The sequence below is a fragment of the Lactuca sativa genome, chromosome 1 (assembly GCF_002870075.4).
Source record: "Lactuca sativa cultivar Salinas chromosome 1, Lsat_Salinas_v11, whole genome shotgun sequence".
Lineage (NCBI taxonomy): Eukaryota > Viridiplantae > Streptophyta > Magnoliopsida > Asterales > Asteraceae > Lactuca > Lactuca sativa.
In genome coordinates this window covers 175822836-175844775 of record NC_056623.2, presented here as the reverse complement: position 1 = coordinate 175844775, position 21940 = coordinate 175822836, and the positions used below count along the sequence as shown (strand labels likewise).

At 36.6% G+C, this 21940-nt stretch overlaps 1 protein-coding gene across 1 annotated transcript; it reads left to right on the top strand.

Annotated features, from left to right (window-relative positions):
• The first annotated feature begins 10836 nt into the window (after positions 1-10836).
• Positions 10837-20178, top strand: LOC111893428 (clustered mitochondria protein). Its single transcript, XM_023889486.3, has 29 exons — positions 10837-11032; positions 11392-11634; positions 12552-12613; positions 12694-12883; positions 13160-13291; positions 13380-13539; positions 13629-13822; positions 14043-14144; positions 14260-14395; positions 14473-14601; positions 14730-15039; positions 15274-15378; positions 15490-15608; positions 15904-16012; positions 16101-16235; positions 16523-16651; positions 16755-16925; positions 17058-17144; positions 17225-17365; positions 17462-17611; positions 17685-17753; positions 17845-18003; positions 18090-18146; positions 18244-18284; positions 18373-18492; positions 18650-18959; positions 19076-19183; positions 19317-19388; positions 19488-20178. Exons 2-29 carry the CDS (start codon positions 11409-11411, stop codon positions 19890-19892), a joined length of 4128 nt encoding a protein of 1375 aa, XP_023745254.1. The 5' UTR covers positions 10837-11032; positions 11392-11408; the 3' UTR covers positions 19893-20178.
• The last annotated feature ends 1762 nt before the right edge of the window (positions 20179-21940 follow it).

Sequence of the window (21940 nt, the reverse complement as noted above, 5' to 3'; positions counted from 1 at the left end):
ATTCAGACCGGTGGTACTCGGCGAGTCACATGGGTGTACTCGACGAGTTGTTTGAAGATGGCCTGGAACTCGGCGAGTTGTATGAACAACTCGATGAGTAGGTTGAAGATAGCCATAGACTCGGCGAGTCTGTTCTTGGACTCGGCGAGTCTTGTCGAAGAGTTCCGATATTCTCTGGTTGAGTCGAGAATCGGTGAGTCAAGGGATGATTCAGTGAGTTGTGAGCGAGAGGACTCAGAAGTTGTGGGACTCGGCGAGTCTCGGGGTGACTCGGCGAGTTAGGTCGCGGATTAAGTGAAGTTCTGAGTATGGGAACTCGGCGAGTCATCGGGTTGACTCGGCGAGTAGGGTCAGTCAGGGGTTGACTTTGACCTTGTCTTTGACCAAGGGTTGACCAGTGGTTTCCAGGGGTATTTTGGTAATTGTTGATTACTGTTTGAGTTCAGTGCATTGGTGGCTGTCCAGAGGTGGAGATAGTATCAGTGATCGGAGCAGCTTGGGTTATCTGTTCAGTCGGCAGTTTCGAGGTGAGTTATCCTCACTATATCGATAGGGTCTACGGCACCAAGGCTGACCCTTTATCGGATGGAAATCCGGATAGTTGTTTGTTATGGTATTGCTTGATATGGGCCGGAAGGCATTACGATATGGGCCGGAAGGCATTATGATATGGGCCGAAAGGCATTATATATTGTGATATGGACCGGAAGGTCATGGCCTGGAAAGGCGTATGTGCGTAATTAGTATGTTGGCTGAGTCGTAGGGTGATGTTATGCTAGTGATCGGCTAGGTTGGTATCTTGGTTAGGGTAATGATATGTTATGTGATCTGTTGATTGATCTGCTGACTGTGATCTGTTGTATGATTATATGTTATGTGCATAGTTGCTTGGTCTGGGGTTTGACCTGATATGTATGGCTGTTCTATGATCTGTTATGTTATGTGGGCATTTTATGTTATGGGCCGGAAGGCGATATGTTATGGGCCGGAAGGCAATATGTTATGGGCCGGAAGGCAATGTGTTATGGGCCGGAAGGCAATATGCTATGGGCCGGAAGGCAACATGTTTTGGGACCGGAAGGTCGTGGCCTGGAAGGGCGTATTTGTGGTTGGTATTTTTGGGGGTATCTCACTAAGCTTTCGGGCTTACAGTTGTGGTTTTATGTTTTCAGGTTCTCAGGAGCCTGTGGCAAGGCAAAGGCGTGATCGTACCGTCCCTCGCGTTGGTGTTTTAGGAAATGGATATGGGAAATACTCTGTTAAATAAAATATTGAAAACCTTTTTGTAACAACGTTATTAAAATGGGTTGTTTTTGAAAAGTTTTAATTGTTTTGAAATTTTGGTTGTTACACTCCATATGTCCAAACCCCGAGTCTAGAAACCCTAATGTTAGTTTGAGTGTTGTGAGCCATTCTTGAGAGAAATCTTGTGTGTTGAAGTTCGTGGAAGTAGGAGAGGCTTGAGGATTCAAGAAGGAGATTATAGATCCAGCAACTTCGTTCCATCCTCATCATTTTCTGGTAAGCAAGTCTCAAACTTGCTTAGTAGCTTCTTAGATCTCTTTATTATCATCTTATTGAGTTTTTGGTCCAAGAAGCTTGACCTTTAGGATATGGACATCTCAAGTTAATACACCATCAAATATGGAACCATGAAGGGCTTTCATGGCATAAAGGTGCAAACTTTATGGCCATTGAAGCCCCATGAAAGCTATAGGGTGACATTTTGGCTTTTTAAGCTCCAAAAGGCTATGCATGGAGAGAAAGGTGGAAGCTTTACATGTCCATGAAGTGTTTAGGGTCTAGATCTCTGCTTGTAAGCTTTAGTTTGGAGTATGGCTGGCTTGTGGGCCAAGATCTAAGTTCTAGAGAGTTAGGGTTTGAGCCAAACCGTCAAATGAGGGTATTAACGGGTAAAGTTGGAAAATTTATCCTCAAAAGGACGTTTTCAGTGTATATGAGAAAAACAAGAAGCTTAGATCTAAAGAGTAGGGGCTTAATCCATTAAGATGCCCTACACAGACCGAGGAACTCGACGAGTCCAGAGAGGGACTCGACGAGTTGAGTCGATTTGTCCCGATTTTGTACATGGTAGAACTCGACGAGTTGATTCATTTTATCACAACTACGAGTAACGAGGGAACTCAGCGAGTCAGGACGGATGACTCGATGAGTTGAGTCAACTCGAAGTGTTGACTTTGACTTTGACTGGACGTTGACTTTGTCTTTGACCAAGGTTAACCATGGAGGATTGTGAAGTAGGGAAAGGGTTAAAAAGGTTGAGTACAGTCCATATTTAGACAATAGTATGTGAGGGGTGGAATGGTCTTCTACCCCAGTAAGGACTTATGGTTAAATTATAAGAATCCCATACTTATTTAATTTGTATGATGATCAGTAGCTCGGGGAGTCGAGAGATCAACAGTTCGGGGATCTGCCAGTTAGCAACAAGAGTAGGGATGAGAGTGGGTCCAAACCTGGACCCGGAAAACTCGGGAACCGGTTAACGAGATTTTGTTGGACCGGAAACCGAACCGGTATATAGGAACCGGTTCCGGTAAAGTGGGCCTAGAACCGGAAAACCCGGAAATATCAAAGTGGGTCGTATGGAACGGGGTAAAGTGGGTCTAGAACCAGAAAACCAGAATTTTTTGGTAATTACTTAGTGGTTGAACTTTGAAAATTTTCAACTTTGATATCCTAACTTCGGGGACTGTAAGTTATTGAATATTAAACCAAAAATGACAAAATTATAGTCTAAAAGCATGTACAAACTCTAAACTACATGTTGCAAAAAACCTCATGATAATTCGACTTCAAACGAATTAGATATGCATGTTTTAAAATTTCACAGAATACAAAAATAAAGCTGGAAAAAAAAACCACAGCTTTGATATCCCGACTTTGGGAGACTACAAATCAAGGAATATGAAACCAAAAATGACAAAATTATAGTCTAAAATCATGTACAAACTTTGTACTACAATTTGGAAAAAAACTCATGCTATTCCAACTTCAAACAAATTAGATATGCACGTTTTAACACTATCACATAATACAAAGAAAGTTAGAAAACATAAAATTTCCAACTTTGATATCCTGACTTTGAGAGACTATAAGTTAATGAATATAAACCCAAAAATGACAAAATTATAGTATAAAATCATGTAAAAACTATAAAATACACTTTGTAAAAAACCTCATGTCAATCCGACTTGAAACGAACGAGATATTCATGTTTTAAAACAATCACAAAATACAAAAAAGCTGAAAAACATAAAACTTCCAACTTTGATATCCCGACTTTGAGAGACTCTAATTCAATGAATATAAATCCAAAAATGACAAAATTATAGTCTAAAATCATGTCCAAATTATAAAATACACTCTGAAAAAAACCTCATGCCAATCTGACTTCAAACGAATGAGATATGCATGTTTTAAACTTTTCATATAAACCGGTTCCGGCCCCTAAAACGGTTATGGTTCCTAACACGATTCCGGTTCTTAAACCTGGTTTACCCGGAACTAAAGGACCTGAAACCTGGATTATCCGGAACCCGTATAGAGCCATTCTTTAAACCTGGGACCCGGTCCAGTTTTACATATTCCGGTTCTAATGGTTCCTGTCCGATTTTCCGATTCTAAAACTCATCCCTAAGCGAGAGGTTTATTCGTGGGATTCTGCAGTCAACTTGTGAGTTGAGTTTCCTCCTGTAAGAATAGGTAGAAGGTTCCAATGTTGGCCCGTTTATGTATGTAGTAGGTTTCCGGACTTTGGTCTGATGTCGGGGCAAGCCCGAGGAATGTTTGTACGCTTGATGTCTTCATGATTCTTGCATGTGTCTATTTATATGTTTCTGGATTTCGATCTGATGTCGGGGCAAGCCCAAGGAATGTTTATATGATTCCAGACTTCGGTCTGATGCCGGGCGGGGCCCGAGGAATGTTTATATGTATGTTTCCAAACTACGATTAGATGTCGGGTGGTACTCGATGAAGGAATGCATGTATATTTATACATGTTGTCTTTGTGATACTTGTATGTGCATGGTAGAGAGGTGAGTGTGGGCGGGTCCTATATCTTATCACTAGCTGAGTGTGGACGGGTGATACGTGTATAGGAGGTTTTGTTTTGGAGCGTTTCTGATTGCAATGAAATGATAACAAATAGAGAAGAAACAATGCAAATGGGGTTGTTTTTGGTTATATTTGGAACGATTTTGCAAGGGAATAACACGAACAAGTAACAAAGGATAGTATGATGATCAAGTTAGACCTATAACCTGAAAATCGGTGAAAACAATCCAAGACCTATTGAATTGAATTCAAAAATCACGAATGAGATCACGTCCCAAACAATGATACAAATATGAATTATAAGCAATAATTCAAGAAAGGGATGAACAAAGTTCTGATTTTTCTTCAAAAGATAACTAATTTTCAAGTATTTATAGTGCTAATAACATAACTCTCAGAAATATCAAAAGTCTAAAGCAATTAAATAACTATTAAAGTCTCATTATTAAACTAACTAATGACCCATTATTGAAATATTAAAGATCCATTATGGCAGCAATTAATAAGCCGATTATGAAGATTCTTCAACTCATTTAAGCTAGTTATGATCATTTTCATGAAGCCCTTCTTGCTACCCAATCATGGAACTTTAGAAAACGTAAGGGTTGTGTCATCCTTATTAAAGCAGGCATCATTCTCTCCCTCTTAAAAAAAGACTTGTCCTCGAGTCTTCGTCTTTATTCTTAAGTCTTCATCTTTAATTCCTCTTGCCCACGGTTTCCAAAGTGCAAATGATTTCCAAAGTTTAAAACGAACAAAAACATACCAAACGGGGAAATAGTCTTGATCACATATGTTTTTGGTAGACTCGTTAGTTTCCTTGATTCTGATTTCTTGAGTAGCCATTGAAAGTAGATCATGGTTGTAAAGAATATAAAAACTTGAAAACTCTTCGTAGATATTATCATGACCACTTTCCTCAATTAAGAATTTTGAAAAAGAAATTTTATTTTCAACATAAACTTCTTCTTCAACGAACTCGCCTTCATCTTCAGTGTCATAGACAGGTTCCATGTCGTAAAAGGAATCGGTGTCACAAAAACTACCATTGTTATCCTTATCCACCATGTCCCAAAAGAGTGAGGCAGATTCAGAAAAACTAGAGAGATATGCTTCTAGTCCCACAAATTCAAGATTCTCATTCGTTGGAGACATGTTGAACTAGGATTTTGTCTTGCTCAACGACACCCAATCGAAACTAGGCTCTGATACCACTTATGATACGTGTATGGGAGGTTTTGTTATGGAGTGTTTCTGATTGCAACGAAATGATAACAAATAGAGAAGAAACAATGCAAATGGGGTTGTTTTTTTTTTTGTTATATTTGGAACGGTTTTGCAAGGGAATAACACGAATAAGTAACAAAGGATAGTATGATGATCAAGTTAGACCTATAACTTGAAAATCGGTGAAAACAATCTAAGACCTATTGAATTGAATTAAAAAATCACGAATGAGATCACGTCCCAAACAATGATACAAATATGAATTATAAGCAATAATTCAAGAAAGGGATGAACAAAATTCTGATTTTTCTTCAAAAGATAACTTATTTTCAAGTACAACTATGAACTTTATTTATAGTGCTAATAACATAACTCTCGAAAATATCAAAAGTCTAAAGCAATTAAATAACTATTAAAGTCTCATTATTAAACTAATTAATGACACATTATTGAAATATGGCAAAACTTCAAAAATGGTCCCTGTGGTTTTCAAAAATATCAAGTTTAGTCCCTAAGTTTAAAAAACTTCACAGATGGTCCCTGTGGTTTCAAAACTTTTAATGTTTAGTCATTCCGCCTAACTCCGTCAACTTTCTACCGTTAAGTGAGGGGTATTTTCGTCATTTTAATACCCAGGGACCATTTATGAGGTTTTCTCTATTTAAAAAAAATAATATAAATAAAATATAAATATATAATGTCAAAGGGTCTCTCTCTCAACATTTACTCCTCTGCTACTTCTCTATTTCTCTCATCACTCTCTCTCTCTCTCTCTCTATGTGTGTGTGTGTGAAGATTTTACGTATTGATCCACATAAAAAGGTCGTGTTTATAAAAAGGGTGTTCATAGCTTATGTACGATTGATTTCATGGGTTTAGAGTAAAGGGTATCAAATTAAATGGGAAAGCTTCATCAAAACAATCTGGGATCAACTGTTCTAGACCATCACCCCACCACCGCTAGAGTTGGTGGTGGGAATTTGAAGTTTTGGTCATCATGTCGTCGTAGAATCATTGCTACAATGAGATGCGGTGGAGGCAAGTATCGCCACCGCGAAACTGTTATGTCTCTGGTGATGGAGAAGCCGAAGGAGGAGAGTAAGAGATCTGAATGCAGATCTGATGTGATTAAGAGCTATAACAACTGTAAGAGTTAGAAGTCTGACAAGCTTTCAGAGTTGTTGTGGATGTCAGAGTTGGAGGAGGAGGAGGATGAAGCGGCGAAGAAGAAGGTGGGTGAGTTAAAGCGGGTCGTGATGGGGTTACAGTGCGACAGAGATTTCAACTATGAAGAGCTTAAGCCTAACCCAATTATTTACAAAATAGAAGCATTTATGCATTTCTATTATTAAAAAAGGTTGTTTGTTAATCTCCTCAATTTCATACCTTCATCCCTGCACATTCCCCTGTTATCTTGTTATATACTGGATTTCATATACTAAAGTATGGATGATTCATTTTGCATTCATTAATTATAAATTATCAGACGAGCTACGTACATAAAGTGTTCGATAAAATGACAGAACCAAAACATTACCCTGTTCCACCAAATTTGCCTTTGTTATATCCAAATTCATTCCACACCACTGTTACACTTGACACTAAACCAGTCTATAGTGTTGATCTGGGAATTATAACCATTATACTTAGGAAAGGAGAAAAGAGCGACCATAATGTTCATCACCTATCGAATTTGTATTCATAATAAAAAGGCCCCATGGAAATCTGTTTCAGATCAAATAAAAGAATGGAATTCGGCAACGATTTAAAGAAAGGGGTGGAAGAATGGTGATGATAGTAGGAAGTAGGAACGGTGGGGAGAGAGGGAGAGAGAGAGAGGGGTGGGACCCTTTAATATTAAATAATTATATATATATATATATATATATATATATATAGTGGGACCATTTATGAAGATTTGCCTTATTTAAATATATATATATATATATATATATATATTAAATAAGGCAAATCTTCATAAATGGTCCCTATGGCATGAAATGACATAAATACCCTTCATTTAACAACCAAAACTAACGGAGTTAACGAAAAGGATCACTTGTTAAAAGTTTTGAAACCACAGGGACCATCTGTGAGGTTTTTAAAGATTAGGGACTAAACTTCAGATTTTCGAAAACCACAGGGACCGTTTTTTAAGTTTTGTCTTGAAATATTAAAGATCCATTATGACAGCAATTAATAAGCCGATTATGAAGATTCTTCAAGTCATTTAAGCTAGTTATGATCATTTTCATGAAACCCTTCTCGCCACCCAATCATGGAACTTTAGAAAACGCAGGGTATGGGTGGGGCCCATGATAGGTGAGGCCTTAAGACGAGAATATATAGTACAATGTATGATTCTTTATGTGTTAGTATGATTATGTTATTTTTTGTATGTGAATAGCGGGCGGGGCCTGGTAGAAACAGATCTGTATACCGAGCGGGGCTCAATGCCATGAGAGGCCTGATGCTGAAACCGTCCGATGCCTGGCGGGGCCTGAGGAAGGGGCGTTTCACTATGGTTTTATCAATGATTTAAAATGAAAATTTTGGACTGTATTTTTAGGGCGTTTCATGACGAGCTCTACAACTTTCATTAAGGTCTCAACCGCTAATTCCTACTCAAACAACAATTCATATTTATACCGATTTAGATTGTTAAAGTCCATGCAGAATTCATAATTCTTTCATACAGTATCCATTCTCGGCTATCTTTATATCGACAGACTCCTATTAACGATATCTTTGACCCTCGTGTATATTGTTTCGTCTAACAATCATCCGATTAGAATTTCGGTTTCTGTGCCTATATCGCTGCACTGAAACTTCGATACACAGAGCTGTGCATGTTTAATTGCGAAACTTCGAATAAGCATAACCTTTTCATACGAAGTCGGATTTCAACGTTCTTTATACGTATAGAATCTTTGTCACATATACTATAACTTTGGTTAAGATTATTTATCCTAAATAATATTCTATCAAACAATCATTTTCAATGCTTATTATGTCTCAATTGATTAGCCTGAATTTTGTGGGTGTTACATATACCTTAAGTGTGTACTAACATCCTATACAAGCCCATGATTTTGGATTTAATTAATATATTGGACTACCATCGTGTTTCTTGTGATATCTTATGCAAGAACATAGAGCTTGACAAGAGAGGAATAAACCAAGTCAAACCACACATGGTTAGTACCTCATGAACATTGAAGACCTTTGTAAAAGCCGAGTCAAGCAAAGATCAAGGAGGATCTCAAGAATATCAAAATTATAGTTGTTATTGTTGTATGTATAAAGACTAACTTATCGACATTCACACACACACACACACACACACACACTCTCTCTCTCTCTAACTGTCACTATCTCTTTGATTCTCTCGACACTTTAGCACATTTACATAATTTCTAAGATCAACTCACATTTCTAATTTTATTTCGATTTAATATACTTTCTAAGGCATGTGATTTCATCACCTTCCGAGGTTTTATGTCGGAGATCTAAAAGAGTTAAGGGCGTTCCTCGTCATTCTCTGTGTTCTTGCATTTATTTTAATTTACTTATTGTTGTTTGGTCGACATCCACTTATTTTATTATTTGTTTGATTGTTAACCTATTTCCATTATCGAAATTATCAAGATACTTAGTGGTATCTTGATACATTTTTTACTATCTTAAGCTTTATTACACAAATTCACTTGTTGAATCACGTTAACACTATTTTGTCCCAAATACACTTATTTTCATTGTGAAGCAACACGTATTTATAAAACAGTTCTTTGAACTTAGTTATATTCTACCTAGGATATTGGGTACAACCAATATCTTCAACACATTTCAAGATCTTAAGCACTTTATTTTCAACTATCTTATTTCAAACATCACGCCATACTTACTAATTTGGTTACAAAATTAGTTCGTTAATTTTTGACCAAAACAATAGCATCTCCAGAGTGGTGTATTGTAGTAGTGGTGAAATTATCAATTATCCTTATTGGTGTTATAAGGAAATCGCCGTTGGTATGAAATTGTGTTGGTAAGTCTCATATGGTGTCACGAGACAATAAGAATAACCTGTTGGAGTAATTGAAAGCATAATTTATAATTGGAGCATGTAGTTGATAATAAACTGACATATATAATGATATATGTTGTTATGTTATTGTATTGTTATTCACTAAACCTTTGGCTTATAATGTTTTATTTGTTGGTGTGTTGCAGGTTGGGTTGTTGTAGTGCACGACTAGGATCATGTACTTCGATGCAAGTACGATTCTGATGATAACTCCTTGTATTCGAGTGTGCTAGTGTACACCAAAAAACTTTATAAGTCTATAAATAAGAAATTGTTGGGGCGTGCATAGTATGAAAATCATGGGCGTTATACAATACCAATCTACATTCCGAGACATAGTACAAAGCTTTATCACTTTCAGCGTGCTCTTTATCCATCTGAGCATAACACGCCGAGTCCTTGATCTTCGGTTTGACTTATCAGTCGGATTGACAATCACAAGCAAAGTGATTTCCAAGACCATACTCGTGATAAACGAGTTTAAGTTTGGCGGCAGGTGGGGCCAGTTTGTTTTGGGAGACTGTATATGGATTGGATGGAAGGTTGGGTTGGTATTGAGGAGACTTTTGGTGATTATTAGAGGATTGGTAAGTTTGATGATTTGTGTGATGAGGAACTTAGTACATTTGTTGTTGATTGTTGTTTTGGTATCAATTTTTGGCTTCAAATTTTTGTTATTCAAACTGGAGTGAGTTTTAGGTTGTACTTCATGGTGAGTAAGACAATCATTATGAAAAACTTGTTATTTGGTTTCAACAGCTTGTTCTTTAGTTTCAACGTCAGTTACCCAAAATTTTTCTCTGATATTAGAAAGTAAATCACAACTCTAACCCTTCGTTTCCTTTTAAGCCATCTTTTAAGTGATGATTACTTCATATACCTAAGATATCCAACTCGATCAAGTACGTAAACTAGGGCAGGCATAGGGGTTCTCGGGATGGCCGATGCAACCCCTCAAATTTTGCAGCATAATGTAATTTTTTTGGGAAATTTTCTGACGTGCCACCCATAAAATCATGTGTGCTACCCCTGAGATACTGTCTTATGTCTGCCTTTGTACGTAAATATGATGTGCTAAGACGTTTATTGGCTTTTCAAGGTGTAATAACTATAAAATGGAATGTCTCTAACGGTGTTACGAGTTTTATGGTCACGTTAGATGCAACGTCACCTAAGGTTACCCCTATAAGACACATAATCTGACATCTTAAAAAAAAAACCTTTTTAAATTTCAGACATTAAAAAAGTAATATTAAAATAAATACGTAAAAACATCAACAAACTTAAGGGTTATGAAATTTCACTGATCTTTACATCATTTTAGAAAAACCTTATGAAATGATATAATAAAATAAATGTCACGCAAATGACCTAACGAAAGGTTACACAAACCGAGCCAATTGCGAAAAGAGATTAATTGACCTTTGAAATAAAAATACATGACATAATAAAACTACACACTCGCAAACCCCTCCTCTCCCTACTTCTTTCTCTCTCTCACAGAGTAACCACACGCTCGCCCTCGGCCGCCACAGCCTCCATCCCTCCATTCCCTTCTCAATTCGCTGCTATTCGTACACAACTTTCTCTTAATTCCCTGTATTTTATCCGCCGATTTCAATCGGTGATATTCAAATACAGGTTGCTTTTTCTTTTCTTTATCTCTCACTCTGATTTTAACGTGCGTATCAACATTTCTACACGAGGGTTTTGCTTCAATATAGTGACTGTTGATAGCTGAATCAAATTTATGTCTATATTTTTTTCATGTATATGTCAATTTTGAGGTTATTTTCATTAGATATCTATCTCTTTTGTTAGTTTAGCAAGTTTCGTACTTCACTTCATTGTTTAAACGAGTTATGAATGCGTAGATTGGTCGAGTCTTTTCTCAAACGGGTTTTCTTTTCTGATTCCTTAAATAGTATGTGTTTATTTTGATTAACACCTTGATTCAGATACACTGATATAGATTGTGCTCGTTTGTTTTCTGGATTTAGGTGACTGGGAAGTAGATATGGCTGGGAAATCAAGCAGAGGGCGGAACAAGAAAGGGGCACAAAACGCCACGAATGCTACTGAACAAGCGGTCTCATCCAACGGTCATTCTAAAGATAACTTGAATCCTGTGGAAGAAACAAAGGTGGAAGCTAATGGAGTCCCGGCTTCAGCTGAGATACAAACCACGCAGCCAGAGGTCAATGAGTCGGACAATGTAAATTTGGAGAACCAGCCGAAGCAAGGTAAAGTTTTTTTGTTTGTTTGCAATCGTGCTTTTATTCTTGTTTGTATTTCTTTGATGTAGCAAATTCAAAAGCATATAGAAATTGTGGTAATATGTTGATGTTAGAGGTATTTGAGCTCCCCTCATCTGCGTCATCATTTTTTTTCGACCCAATGGGCTTAATGGGGACACGAATGACCTTATATATGAGTTTTCCTTTTTTTTACTCAATGCATAATGAATGACTTAATCGAGAAAGTCAAGGATTCCTTTTTAAGTCTTTAACTTTTTACAAGTTGGCTCTTGTTTATTTTTATCCCATTACCCATTTTCTCAAAAAAATTAAACATCATTTTTCTCAACATCACTTTATCCATATATCACTTATTGGGAAAAAAGAAACATGTCCTTAGGGTCATTAGGTTGCATTAATAATTGAACAGGGGGAGATAATAGTATTGGGTATAACTATATGCACAAAGGATAATCATGATATGTCTTGGATCACTATATGGAGGAATTAAAGATATGTTTCATACAACACGGTAGACATGTAGGTTTCCGTGATTTTACCTGTTTATACAAAATATGCAATGATTTCATTTTAGGACCAAAATAAATTGTGTTGGTTCCATAATAAATTATGTTGGTTGCGTAAGTTGGTAAAAGAGTGAACCTTTGTTGCATTAATTTGTAAAAAGTTGAAACATTGTTGCATTTTAACCAGTTGGTTGCATATTCCTAGAATGAAATGTGGTTGCAGAAAATGGGAAAAAGAGAAACATTGTTGGCTTAATGCACATTTAACCCTATGATGCATGCAGAGTTAGAGATTCTAGTTGTATATAGAAAAAGAAAGAGCAGTAAGATAACTAAGAACAAGTGTTTTCATGATTAAAAATATAAAGTTTACAGAGTCTTGGATCCTATTTGCAGGAGACATTCATCTTTTCCCTGTTCCGGTGAAAACACAATTTGGTGAAAAGCTTGAGCTACAGGTATGCTGGTATCTTTAAGTTTGATTGTTTTATATAAGTTTTAGGTTTGAATGATAAATAAATGTTTATGAAATTTGCAGTTGAGTCCGAGTGATTCTGTTATGGATGTGAGGCAGTTTCTTCTTGATGCTCCAGAGACATGTTTCTTTACTTGCTATGACTTATTACTGCACACTAAGGATGGATCGAGTCATCATTTGGAAGATTATCATGAAATTTCTGAAGTTGCTGACATCACTGCGGGGGATTGTTCTTTAGAGATGATTGCAGGTATAGCTAGCTAGTCTTTGCCTTTGGTATCATGGAATGTGAATCCTTCCATTTTTTAAGCTTCACTTCATTTTTTAGCAACATTCATTGAAACATTACAATAAATCTAACCCATAAGTCCTTTTTTCAAAAACATTAACGATTCCAATTAAATAACAGTTTTACTTTCTAGAAATATGATGATGGAATGTGGGACATGATTTGATTTGTCATTGGAAACATAGTTTATTGGCAAGGATTGATAATAATAATAATAATAAATGGAAATGTTTGCAGCCCTTTATGACGATAGATCCATCAGGGCTCATGTCCACCGAACCCGAGAGTTGCTTTCTCTCTCAACACTCCACTCCTCATTATCAACATCACTCGCATTGCAACATGAGAATGCAACTGCAAATTCAGGAGGTTTGGTTTGTTTTGTTTTTTTGTATAAAATATTCGTTGAATTACTTTTTTTTTGACTGATGGATTGATCATTTCCAAATTAAAATAGATCCTACTGCAAAAACGGAGGTTTTAGAGCTTGAGAATTTGGGGTTCATGGAGGATGTCTCTGGTTCGCTTTCAAATTTGTTGTCATCTCCTTCCAAAGAGATCAAATGCGTTGAAAGTATTGTGTTTTCCTCATTTAACCCTCCTCCAAGCTACAGAAGGTTTGGTTTGGTTTGGTTTGGTTTGTTTCCCATCAGCAAATAGCAATCTTCTTTTAAGGTGTAATAATTAATGTTCATTATATTTTCAGGCTTGTTGGAGACTTAATTTATCTGGATGTTGTCACACTCGAAGGAAGCAAGTATTGTATAACTGGAACCACAACCACATTTTATGTCAACTCAAGTTCCGGAAATACCCTCGACCCAAAACCCACTAAAGCTGCTTCAGAAGCAACTACCCTTATCGGGCTCTTGCAGAAGATTAGCTCCAAATTCAAGAAAGGTGAATAAGGATGTTTTATACTCTTTCATATTGAAAAGGGCTAGGCTAGTTACAAGAAATAGCATCCTACTTCCAATCTTTCTATTACAATATTTACCCAATGCAATAATAATCGGGTAGATTTTCAAAGTACAATGCTGTAATAATACTCTATTAAAAGTAGGCTGCTATTTGGAAACAATCTCATGTTTTTGTTTTTTTCTTTATAAATCTATTGAAGCTTTTCGTGAAATGTTGGAACGCAAAGCTTCTGCTCATCCATTTGAAAACATCCAGTCGTTGTTGCCTCCAAATTCGTGGCTTGGATTGCACCCTGTTCCTGGTAATAGTAATAATATTTTATCCTTTCCTGATAATTTAATTTTTTTAGTGGTGTTTCACTTTTTCATGCTATTGATATCAATTATCTTACCTTTTCATTGCATCATGTAATGTAGATCATAGACGTGATGCAGCTAGAGCAGAGAATTCACTTACTCTTTCCTTTGGGAGCGAGTTAATCGGTATGCAAAGAGACTGGAATGAGGAATTGCAATCTTGTAGAGAGTTTCCTCATGCAAGCCCTCAAGAAAGGTGCAAACTCACCTAGTATAGTTTGCTTTCTGTTTTAGAATATATATATGTAACTTTTTTGGCTTCATGTATTGTAGAATCTTGAGAGATAGAGCCCTGTATAAGGTTTCTTCTGATTTTGTTGATGCTGCAATAAGTGGTGCTATTGGAGTCATCAGCAGATGCATCCCACCAATTAATCCAACCGATCCAGAATGCTTTCACATGTAAGTAAATAGTATATTTTTATGTTTATCTTTATCTCTAACCCTGTCTGATTCCATTCCACTAGACAGAAGACAAGAAACACATTATGTATGAATGGTTTAAAATTTGTGTGTGGTTTTACTATTAGGTATGTTCACAACAACATATTCTTCAGTTTTGCTGTTGATGCGGATCTTGAGCAGTTGTCAAGGAAGCAATCATCAGATTCCACCTTGGTGAAATCATCTGTTGTTAATGGGGAGAATCAGAATCATAGCCTCAATGGTGTTGTGGATGTGCAATCTGAGGCACAGCTGGCAGAGAGTGAACAAGCCACATATGCGTCTTCAAACAATGATCTAAAAGGCACAAAAGCTTACCAAGAAGCTGATGTTCCTGGATTGTATAATCTTGCTATGGCCATTGTTGACTATAGAGGTCATAGAGTAGTAGCACAGGTGCATATAACATCCTATCTTTTTTTCTAAGTACATTTTCTTAATAAGAAAATATACAATGCTATAATTTTGAGGTAGATTTATCAAAGTACAATGCCCTTATAAGTAAAAAATTGGAGCAACAATGTTCCAATAGATATAAATGGAAGTAGGTTGCCATTTCTTGCATCTAGCTCCTTTTCATAATGCATATTTTTTTTTTCTATCTTGGATCTTAATCCTTTTTGTCGACAGAGTGTTCTACCTGGAATTTTACAAGGTGATAAATCAGATTCGCTTCTGTATGGGTCTGTTGACAATGGCAAGAAGATCTGCTGGAATCAAGATTTTCATTCCAAGGTCAGGATATATATATATATATATATATATATATATTTTCCCTCCTTATCTTTTTGTATTGTGTACTTTTCTATCTGTAGTTTGTGCTAAACTATATCTAACTAACATTAGGTACTCGAAGCTTCAAAACGCCTGCGGGTGAAGGAACACAGTGTTCTTGATGGATCAGGAAATGTGTTCCAGATAGCTGCACCAGTTGAATGCAAGGGCATTGTCGGAAGTGATGATAGGTGATTTTTTCAACCGGATTTCACCGATTCGTTTGTTATAATTACTTTCATTGTGTTTTGTAAACATAACAATAACAATGTCATTAATAAAACAAATCAATAATTGGTGAAAATTCCAAACAGTACTTACAATGCTATTGATCGGGTATATTTTTCAAAGTACAAATGAAGTTTTAGTTTGTTGCTCTATTCAGATGGCCTTTGCATCATGTTATAGATTGCTTTCTTTTATCTGAGGTTTTGATTTCTAGTTATGCAGTGCTGACTGAATTGATTTTTGACATTTCATGTCCAGGCACTATCTCCTGGACCTGATGAGAGTCACTCCTCGTGATGCAAATTATACAGGAACAAATTCCAAGTTCTGTATACTGAGACCCGAATTGATCACTGCCTTTTGCCAGGTAATAAAGATATACATCATGTAGAACCTTTTTCTTCTTTTTTGTTGCATATATGATTGTTGATATAATATGTGTTGTATGTGAGAAGGCTGAAGCAGCAAAGAGTTCAAAATCTAAGGGTGAGCCACAGGAAAAGGAAAAACATGCATCTCCAAAAGTTGATACTACTGTTGTTGAACAACAAGATCAAACCGAGACAGCCGAAACCTCTGATGTTAAACCGGTAAGTTTGTCTAAACCCGTATACTTTACTTTTTTTCCATAATTTGTTAGTTTTTTATTCCCGGTTTTCCAATTTTTTTTTATATCATTATAAGATACAGAAAAGCAGAAGATACTTTCATCCTTTTATCCAGAAAACTTTCTATACTAATTAAATAACATATACTCATGTTTCTAACTTTATTGTGTTCAAGTGTTTGAACCTATACGTTTTTTAACTGCAACTGTTATTATTAATGGATTAAAAAATATGTTTATGATTGTTGTTTAAAACCGAGTCGAGTGCAGCATGAGTCAGAAGAGGATAAAACGGTCATTGAAGAATCTGGCTCTAAGACTGGTGACGTGGCGGTGGAGGAGGATATAAGGTTTAACCCTAATGTATTTACAGAATTCAAACTGGCTGGGAGTCCCGAGGTAATTCTTTCTATGTAAAAGACAAATGGCCTTGTCATTAAAAATATGTCATAGAAAGCTTGTAGTTAAAAAGACGCAAATGCACTCATGATGCATGTAACAGGATATTGCTGCTGATGAAGAAAGTGTACGGAAGGTGAGTTCATATCTCAAGGAGGCTGTGCTTCCAAAATTTATACAAGATCTTTGCACACTTGAAGTTTCACCAATGGACGGCCAGACACTCACTGAAGCACTGCATGCGCATGGAATTAACGTTCGCTATATCGGCAAAGTAAGAAGTGATATATATATATATATATATATATATATATATATATATATATATATATATATATATATATATTATAAAATCTATATCGCTTTTATTGTCCCTATGTGCTTACTTCTTTTTACATTATTCCAGGTAGCTGATGGTACGAAGCACTTGCCTCATTTATGGGATCTTTGTTCCAATGAGATCATTGTTAGATGTGCAAAACACATCCTCAAGGTGAATTCAATGATCTTTATTTAATTACCCATGGGTAAAACCGTAAAAAGCCGAATTCATGTTATAAAAATGCTTTACAGGACGTGCTGAGAGATACAGCAGATCATGATATCGGACATGCAGTTGCTCATTTCTTCAATTGTCTATTTGGAGACTGTCAGGCGGTTTCTGTTTCTGGAAAAGCCGTTGCTAATAATACACAGTCCAAAAATCAGAAGAAGGTCATTAGTTTTCTTTTCAGTTATGAAAAATACAAAAATTGAGATTTATAAAGGTAAATGAGTTCAAGTCCTGATGTTGATTCATGGATTTAACAGGAGGCAGCCTCAGGAAAATCCACAAAAAGGTCAAAAGTTGGAGGTGCTGCTAGTAGTAGTAGTAGTAGTAGAAAACAAGCATCCTGCATGAGTCTTAGTTCTGAAAGCTTGTGGGCTGATATTCTTGAATTTGCCAAAGTTAAATACCAGGTAAAATCAACTTACTTTCATCTTCATACTTCATTCCATCCAACCAAACAGATTTCATGTTCTCTATTTGCAGTTTGAATTGCCAGAGGATGCAAGGTCACGTGTGAAGAAGGTTTCAGTTATCCGCAACATTTGCCTCAAGGTATACTTTCTGCATCATATTATTTTTTTTATTAAATTCTGTTGTATCATAATGTGACTTACCTACTAAATTATCTGGCATTAACAAACAGGTGGGGGTAACCATAGCTGCTAAAAAGTACGATCTGAGTGCAGGAACACCTTTCCAAACATCAGATATTTTGAATCTTCAACCTGTGGTCAAACACTCAATACCCGTATGTTCAGAAGCAAAAGAGCTCGTGGAAACAGGAAAGGTCCAGTTGGCAGAGGTTAGTAACATTATTTTTTATATTTTTAAATTGTTATATATGTCACATTAATATGCCTTGTTTTTTATTTTTTATTTTTATTTCAGGGAATGCTTAACGAAGCCTACACTTTATTTACAGAAGCATTTACAATACTTCAACAGGTATGTATGTTTTATGGTATCTTTCATTTCATTTCATGGTGGGTAAGGGTTAAATGAGTGATTTTTTTTAATATTTAAATTAAATTATGAAATGCAGGTGACAGGTCCAATGCATCGTGAGGTTGCTAATTGCTGCCGGTATGTTTTCCTAGTTGGAATAATTATGTTTGAACTTTCTAAAATTATTATTTTACCTTTAATTATATTGGAAATTTTATTTTTGTAGTTACCTTGCAATGGTTCTTTATCATGCCGGAGACATGGCTGCAGCCATTATGCAGCAGCATAAGGAACTTATTATAAATGAGCGCTGCCTTGGGCTTGACCACCCTGACACGGCTCACAGGTACCCATTTATAATCAAATAATTTTGTACTTTTTGAACCTAAAAATAGTTTGAAATAAAGTAGCAGCATTTCCATCTGAAAATGTATATAATTTGTCGTTATTTAAATACCAAATCCTTTGATGGATTAGAAATAAAGAAATGGAATGTTTTGCAGCTACGGGAACATGGCCCTATTCTATCACGGACTGAACCAATCAGAACTGGCGTTGCGCCACATGTCGCGTGCCCTGCTTCTATTAAGCTTATCGTCTGGGCCAGATCACCCTGATGTTGCAGCAACTTACATTAATGTTGCAATGATGTATCAAGACATTGGGAAAATGAACACAGCTCTTCGTTATCTACAAGAAGCATTGAAAAAGAACGAGAGGCTTTTGGGAGAGGAACATATCCAGACTGCTGTCTGCTATCATGCACTTGCAATTGCTTTCAACTGTGTTGGAGCCTACAAGCTCTCTCATCAGGCATGCTTACATCCATGCTTTACTATTTTCCATCCATGTTTAAAAAAAGTCACAGACAAGTGTATATTATTATATATCACTTATAGCTTAGCTTAGCTTACTGTTTCGTTTGGCAGCATGAGAAGAAGACGTATGACATACTTGTGAAGCAACTTGGAGAGGATGACTCAAGGACTCGCGACTCCCACAACTGGATGAAAACTTTTAAAGTGCGCGAGGCGCAGGTACTATTTTGACGCGCTGCTTTTATTTTAATTATTTAATATTCAATATATATATATATATATATATATATATATATATATATATATATATATATATATATATATATTTTCTGATTATATAATATGATGACAGATGACTGCACAAAAGCAGAAAGGGCAAGCTGTGAATGCGGTTTCAGCTCAGGCAGCAATTGATCTGTTAAAGGTATATTTGGTTTGGGTTGGTCTGACGAATGAGATGGTTTTAAAATGGGTAGTAAATTAATTAGCAATGTTGTTTGTTTGTAAATTGTAAATTGTACAGGCTCACCCTGATTTGATACAAGCATTCCAGGCCGCCTCCGCTGGAGGAGCTTCCGGCAGCACCAACACCACCACAGTTCCTGGTGAAAACTTCCCTCGTGGTAGTGGTAGAGGCGTGGACGAAAGATCCGCCCGTGCAGTGGCGGAGGCCAGGAAGAAAGCCGCCGCCAGAGGTCTATTAATCCGGCCGCACGGTGTCCCTGTCCCGGCTATGCCACCGCTCACCCAACTCCTTAACATCATCAACTCTGGTATGACACCGGAAAACACCACCACCGGAGATGATGCCAACACCAACGGAGCCGTGGTGGTGGAAACCACCACCCCGGTTGGGTTAGGTCCAGGGTTAGGTGCCTTGGACCCTAAGAAAAACAAGCAGAATGCTACTACTACTGCCACCAAGTAAAACTCTACTACTAGATCATTTTTCTAACGTTTTACTCGACATTAGCCTGGGACTGTCTGGGAGTATGTTGGATTTGAGGGGTTTTTGACTATTTCATTATCATTATTTTTTTTTTCAATAATTATTGGCCAATCAAACTATAATAGGATGGGTGGGTGACTGGGTGTTAGTTGTATTTTTGGCGATTGTGTCAGTCGTTGACTACGACACGCATGTAAAACTAAAACTAGTGCTTGGATCTTTGTTTTAATTTAGCGTCGCAACTCGCTATGGATTTTTTGCCAAATCTTACTTTTGCTTGCTTCTTGTTAATCTCTCTTATTTTTTCTTATTTCACCCCGAAAAGGTGTAAATTATGTAATCATACATTTTTTTTTTTGGAATTGATATAAACGGAACAAAATGTGTAATGGTCGAAATATTGATCAAATCTTGCTTTGTATATCTTGAACTAATTATGGGATTATTAGACTAAAATAAGTTGGTCAAGATGCTGCGATAGTAATTTTGTAATTAAGTCGAAATTTAATTTTATCTTTTGTTTTGGATGTAAGTAGACACGGGATAATATGTAATTCCCACTTCTGAAAATTTTCCAAACTTATAAAAATCGGAACCACTGATATCACATCACTGTACCAATCTTCAAATTCATGTTTATCCTTCTCAATCAATCATGCTTGCCCGACTTTAATCAAGTAACGTGTGTTTTTAATTTCTAACGTTTCTTTAATCTCGGGCCATGACTTCACCTCTGGCCATCTCCATCATCGCCTCTCCCCTCCCCTTCAATCCACCGGAGCTTCCATCCAAAACTGACGGCGACTCATCTTACTTCACCTCCTTATCCCTTCCCCCACTTCATTATCATAGAACAACCACACAGTGCAGTAAAAAGTTGTGCATCTGTTTGGTTTACGATATTTGAGTTTCCGGCAGAATCTCAACGAATGAAAATCAAATTACAAGAAAATGAAACACAAATTAGAGTCCAAGAAAATGCTAGTATCAGATAGAACACAACTGAATTTTAAGAGAATGGAAGAACATAGCGAAATGAATGTTAGTTTTAGGGAATTAGACTCATCTTACTTCACCTCCTTATCCCTTCCCCCACTTCATTATCATAGAACAACCACACAGTGCAGTAAAAAGTTGTGCATCTGTTTGGTTTACGATATTTGAGTTTCCGGCAGAATCTCAACGAATGAAAATCAAATTACAAGAAAATGAAACACAAATTAGAGTCCAAGAAAATGCTAGTATCAGATAGAACACAACTGAATTTTAAGAGAATGGAAGAACATAGCGAAATGAATGTTAGTTTTAGGGAATTAGAATAACAATATGTAAACTAGGATAATTTCTAGGATCGTGTTTTTCCAACACTTTCCGAAATCTGTCATTCGTTCCTTTTGCTTGGGGTAAACGAATTCAGAAGTGAGATAATCCAAGAACAAAAACCAATCCGAATTACAAGGCTAATTCGAATTGAGAAACACATAAAACATTTGCTTGATGTGTTCTTGAGAGATAGAGAGAATCTGATGAACAAATTTATATAGAATGTAACCCATTTTCTGGAACATGTATGTTTTTATACAAGAGAGAAATGTAGTTAATGGTGGTTACATGCAGTTTCGGCGCCAAAAAGGTGGTTGGACATATGGTTATAAGACATAACCGATTCTAACATCACAACGATGTCACCAATTGTTTTTGGCAGGAAATGCATGGTTGGAACCACTGCCAGGGGTTCTGCCCCATGGACCCCGCTAGGGGAGTGCCCCTTGGAACCCCGTACCCAGGGGTGCTGCCCCCGACCTCCATATCCCAAGCTCATATTTATCATTCCAAGTGTGCACTCTGTCGGTTCAATATCGGTGAGTGAAATAGAACTCAACATATCTCAATATTAATAACAACTACACTCAAATATGTTGATAACATTAAAATCACCAACAATCGAGATGTAGAAATGATTGATTATGCATTTAGTTTTCTTTTTCAAGCCAAAACCAAAAAGCTAAACAATGAAATATCACAAA

Coding starts and splice junctions, on each gene's coding strand:
- LOC111893428 (XM_023889486.3), top strand. CDS start 11,409: ATGGCTGGGAAATCAAGCAGAGGGCGGAACAAGAAAGGGGCACAAAAC. Junction 17,754..17,844: donor TCCGCAACATTTGCCTCAAG/GTATACTTTCTG, acceptor ATTAACAAACAG/GTGGGGGTAACCATAGCTGC. Junction 19,389..19,487: donor CAGCAATTGATCTGTTAAAG/GTATATTTGGTT, acceptor TAAATTGTACAG/GCTCACCCTGATTTGATACA.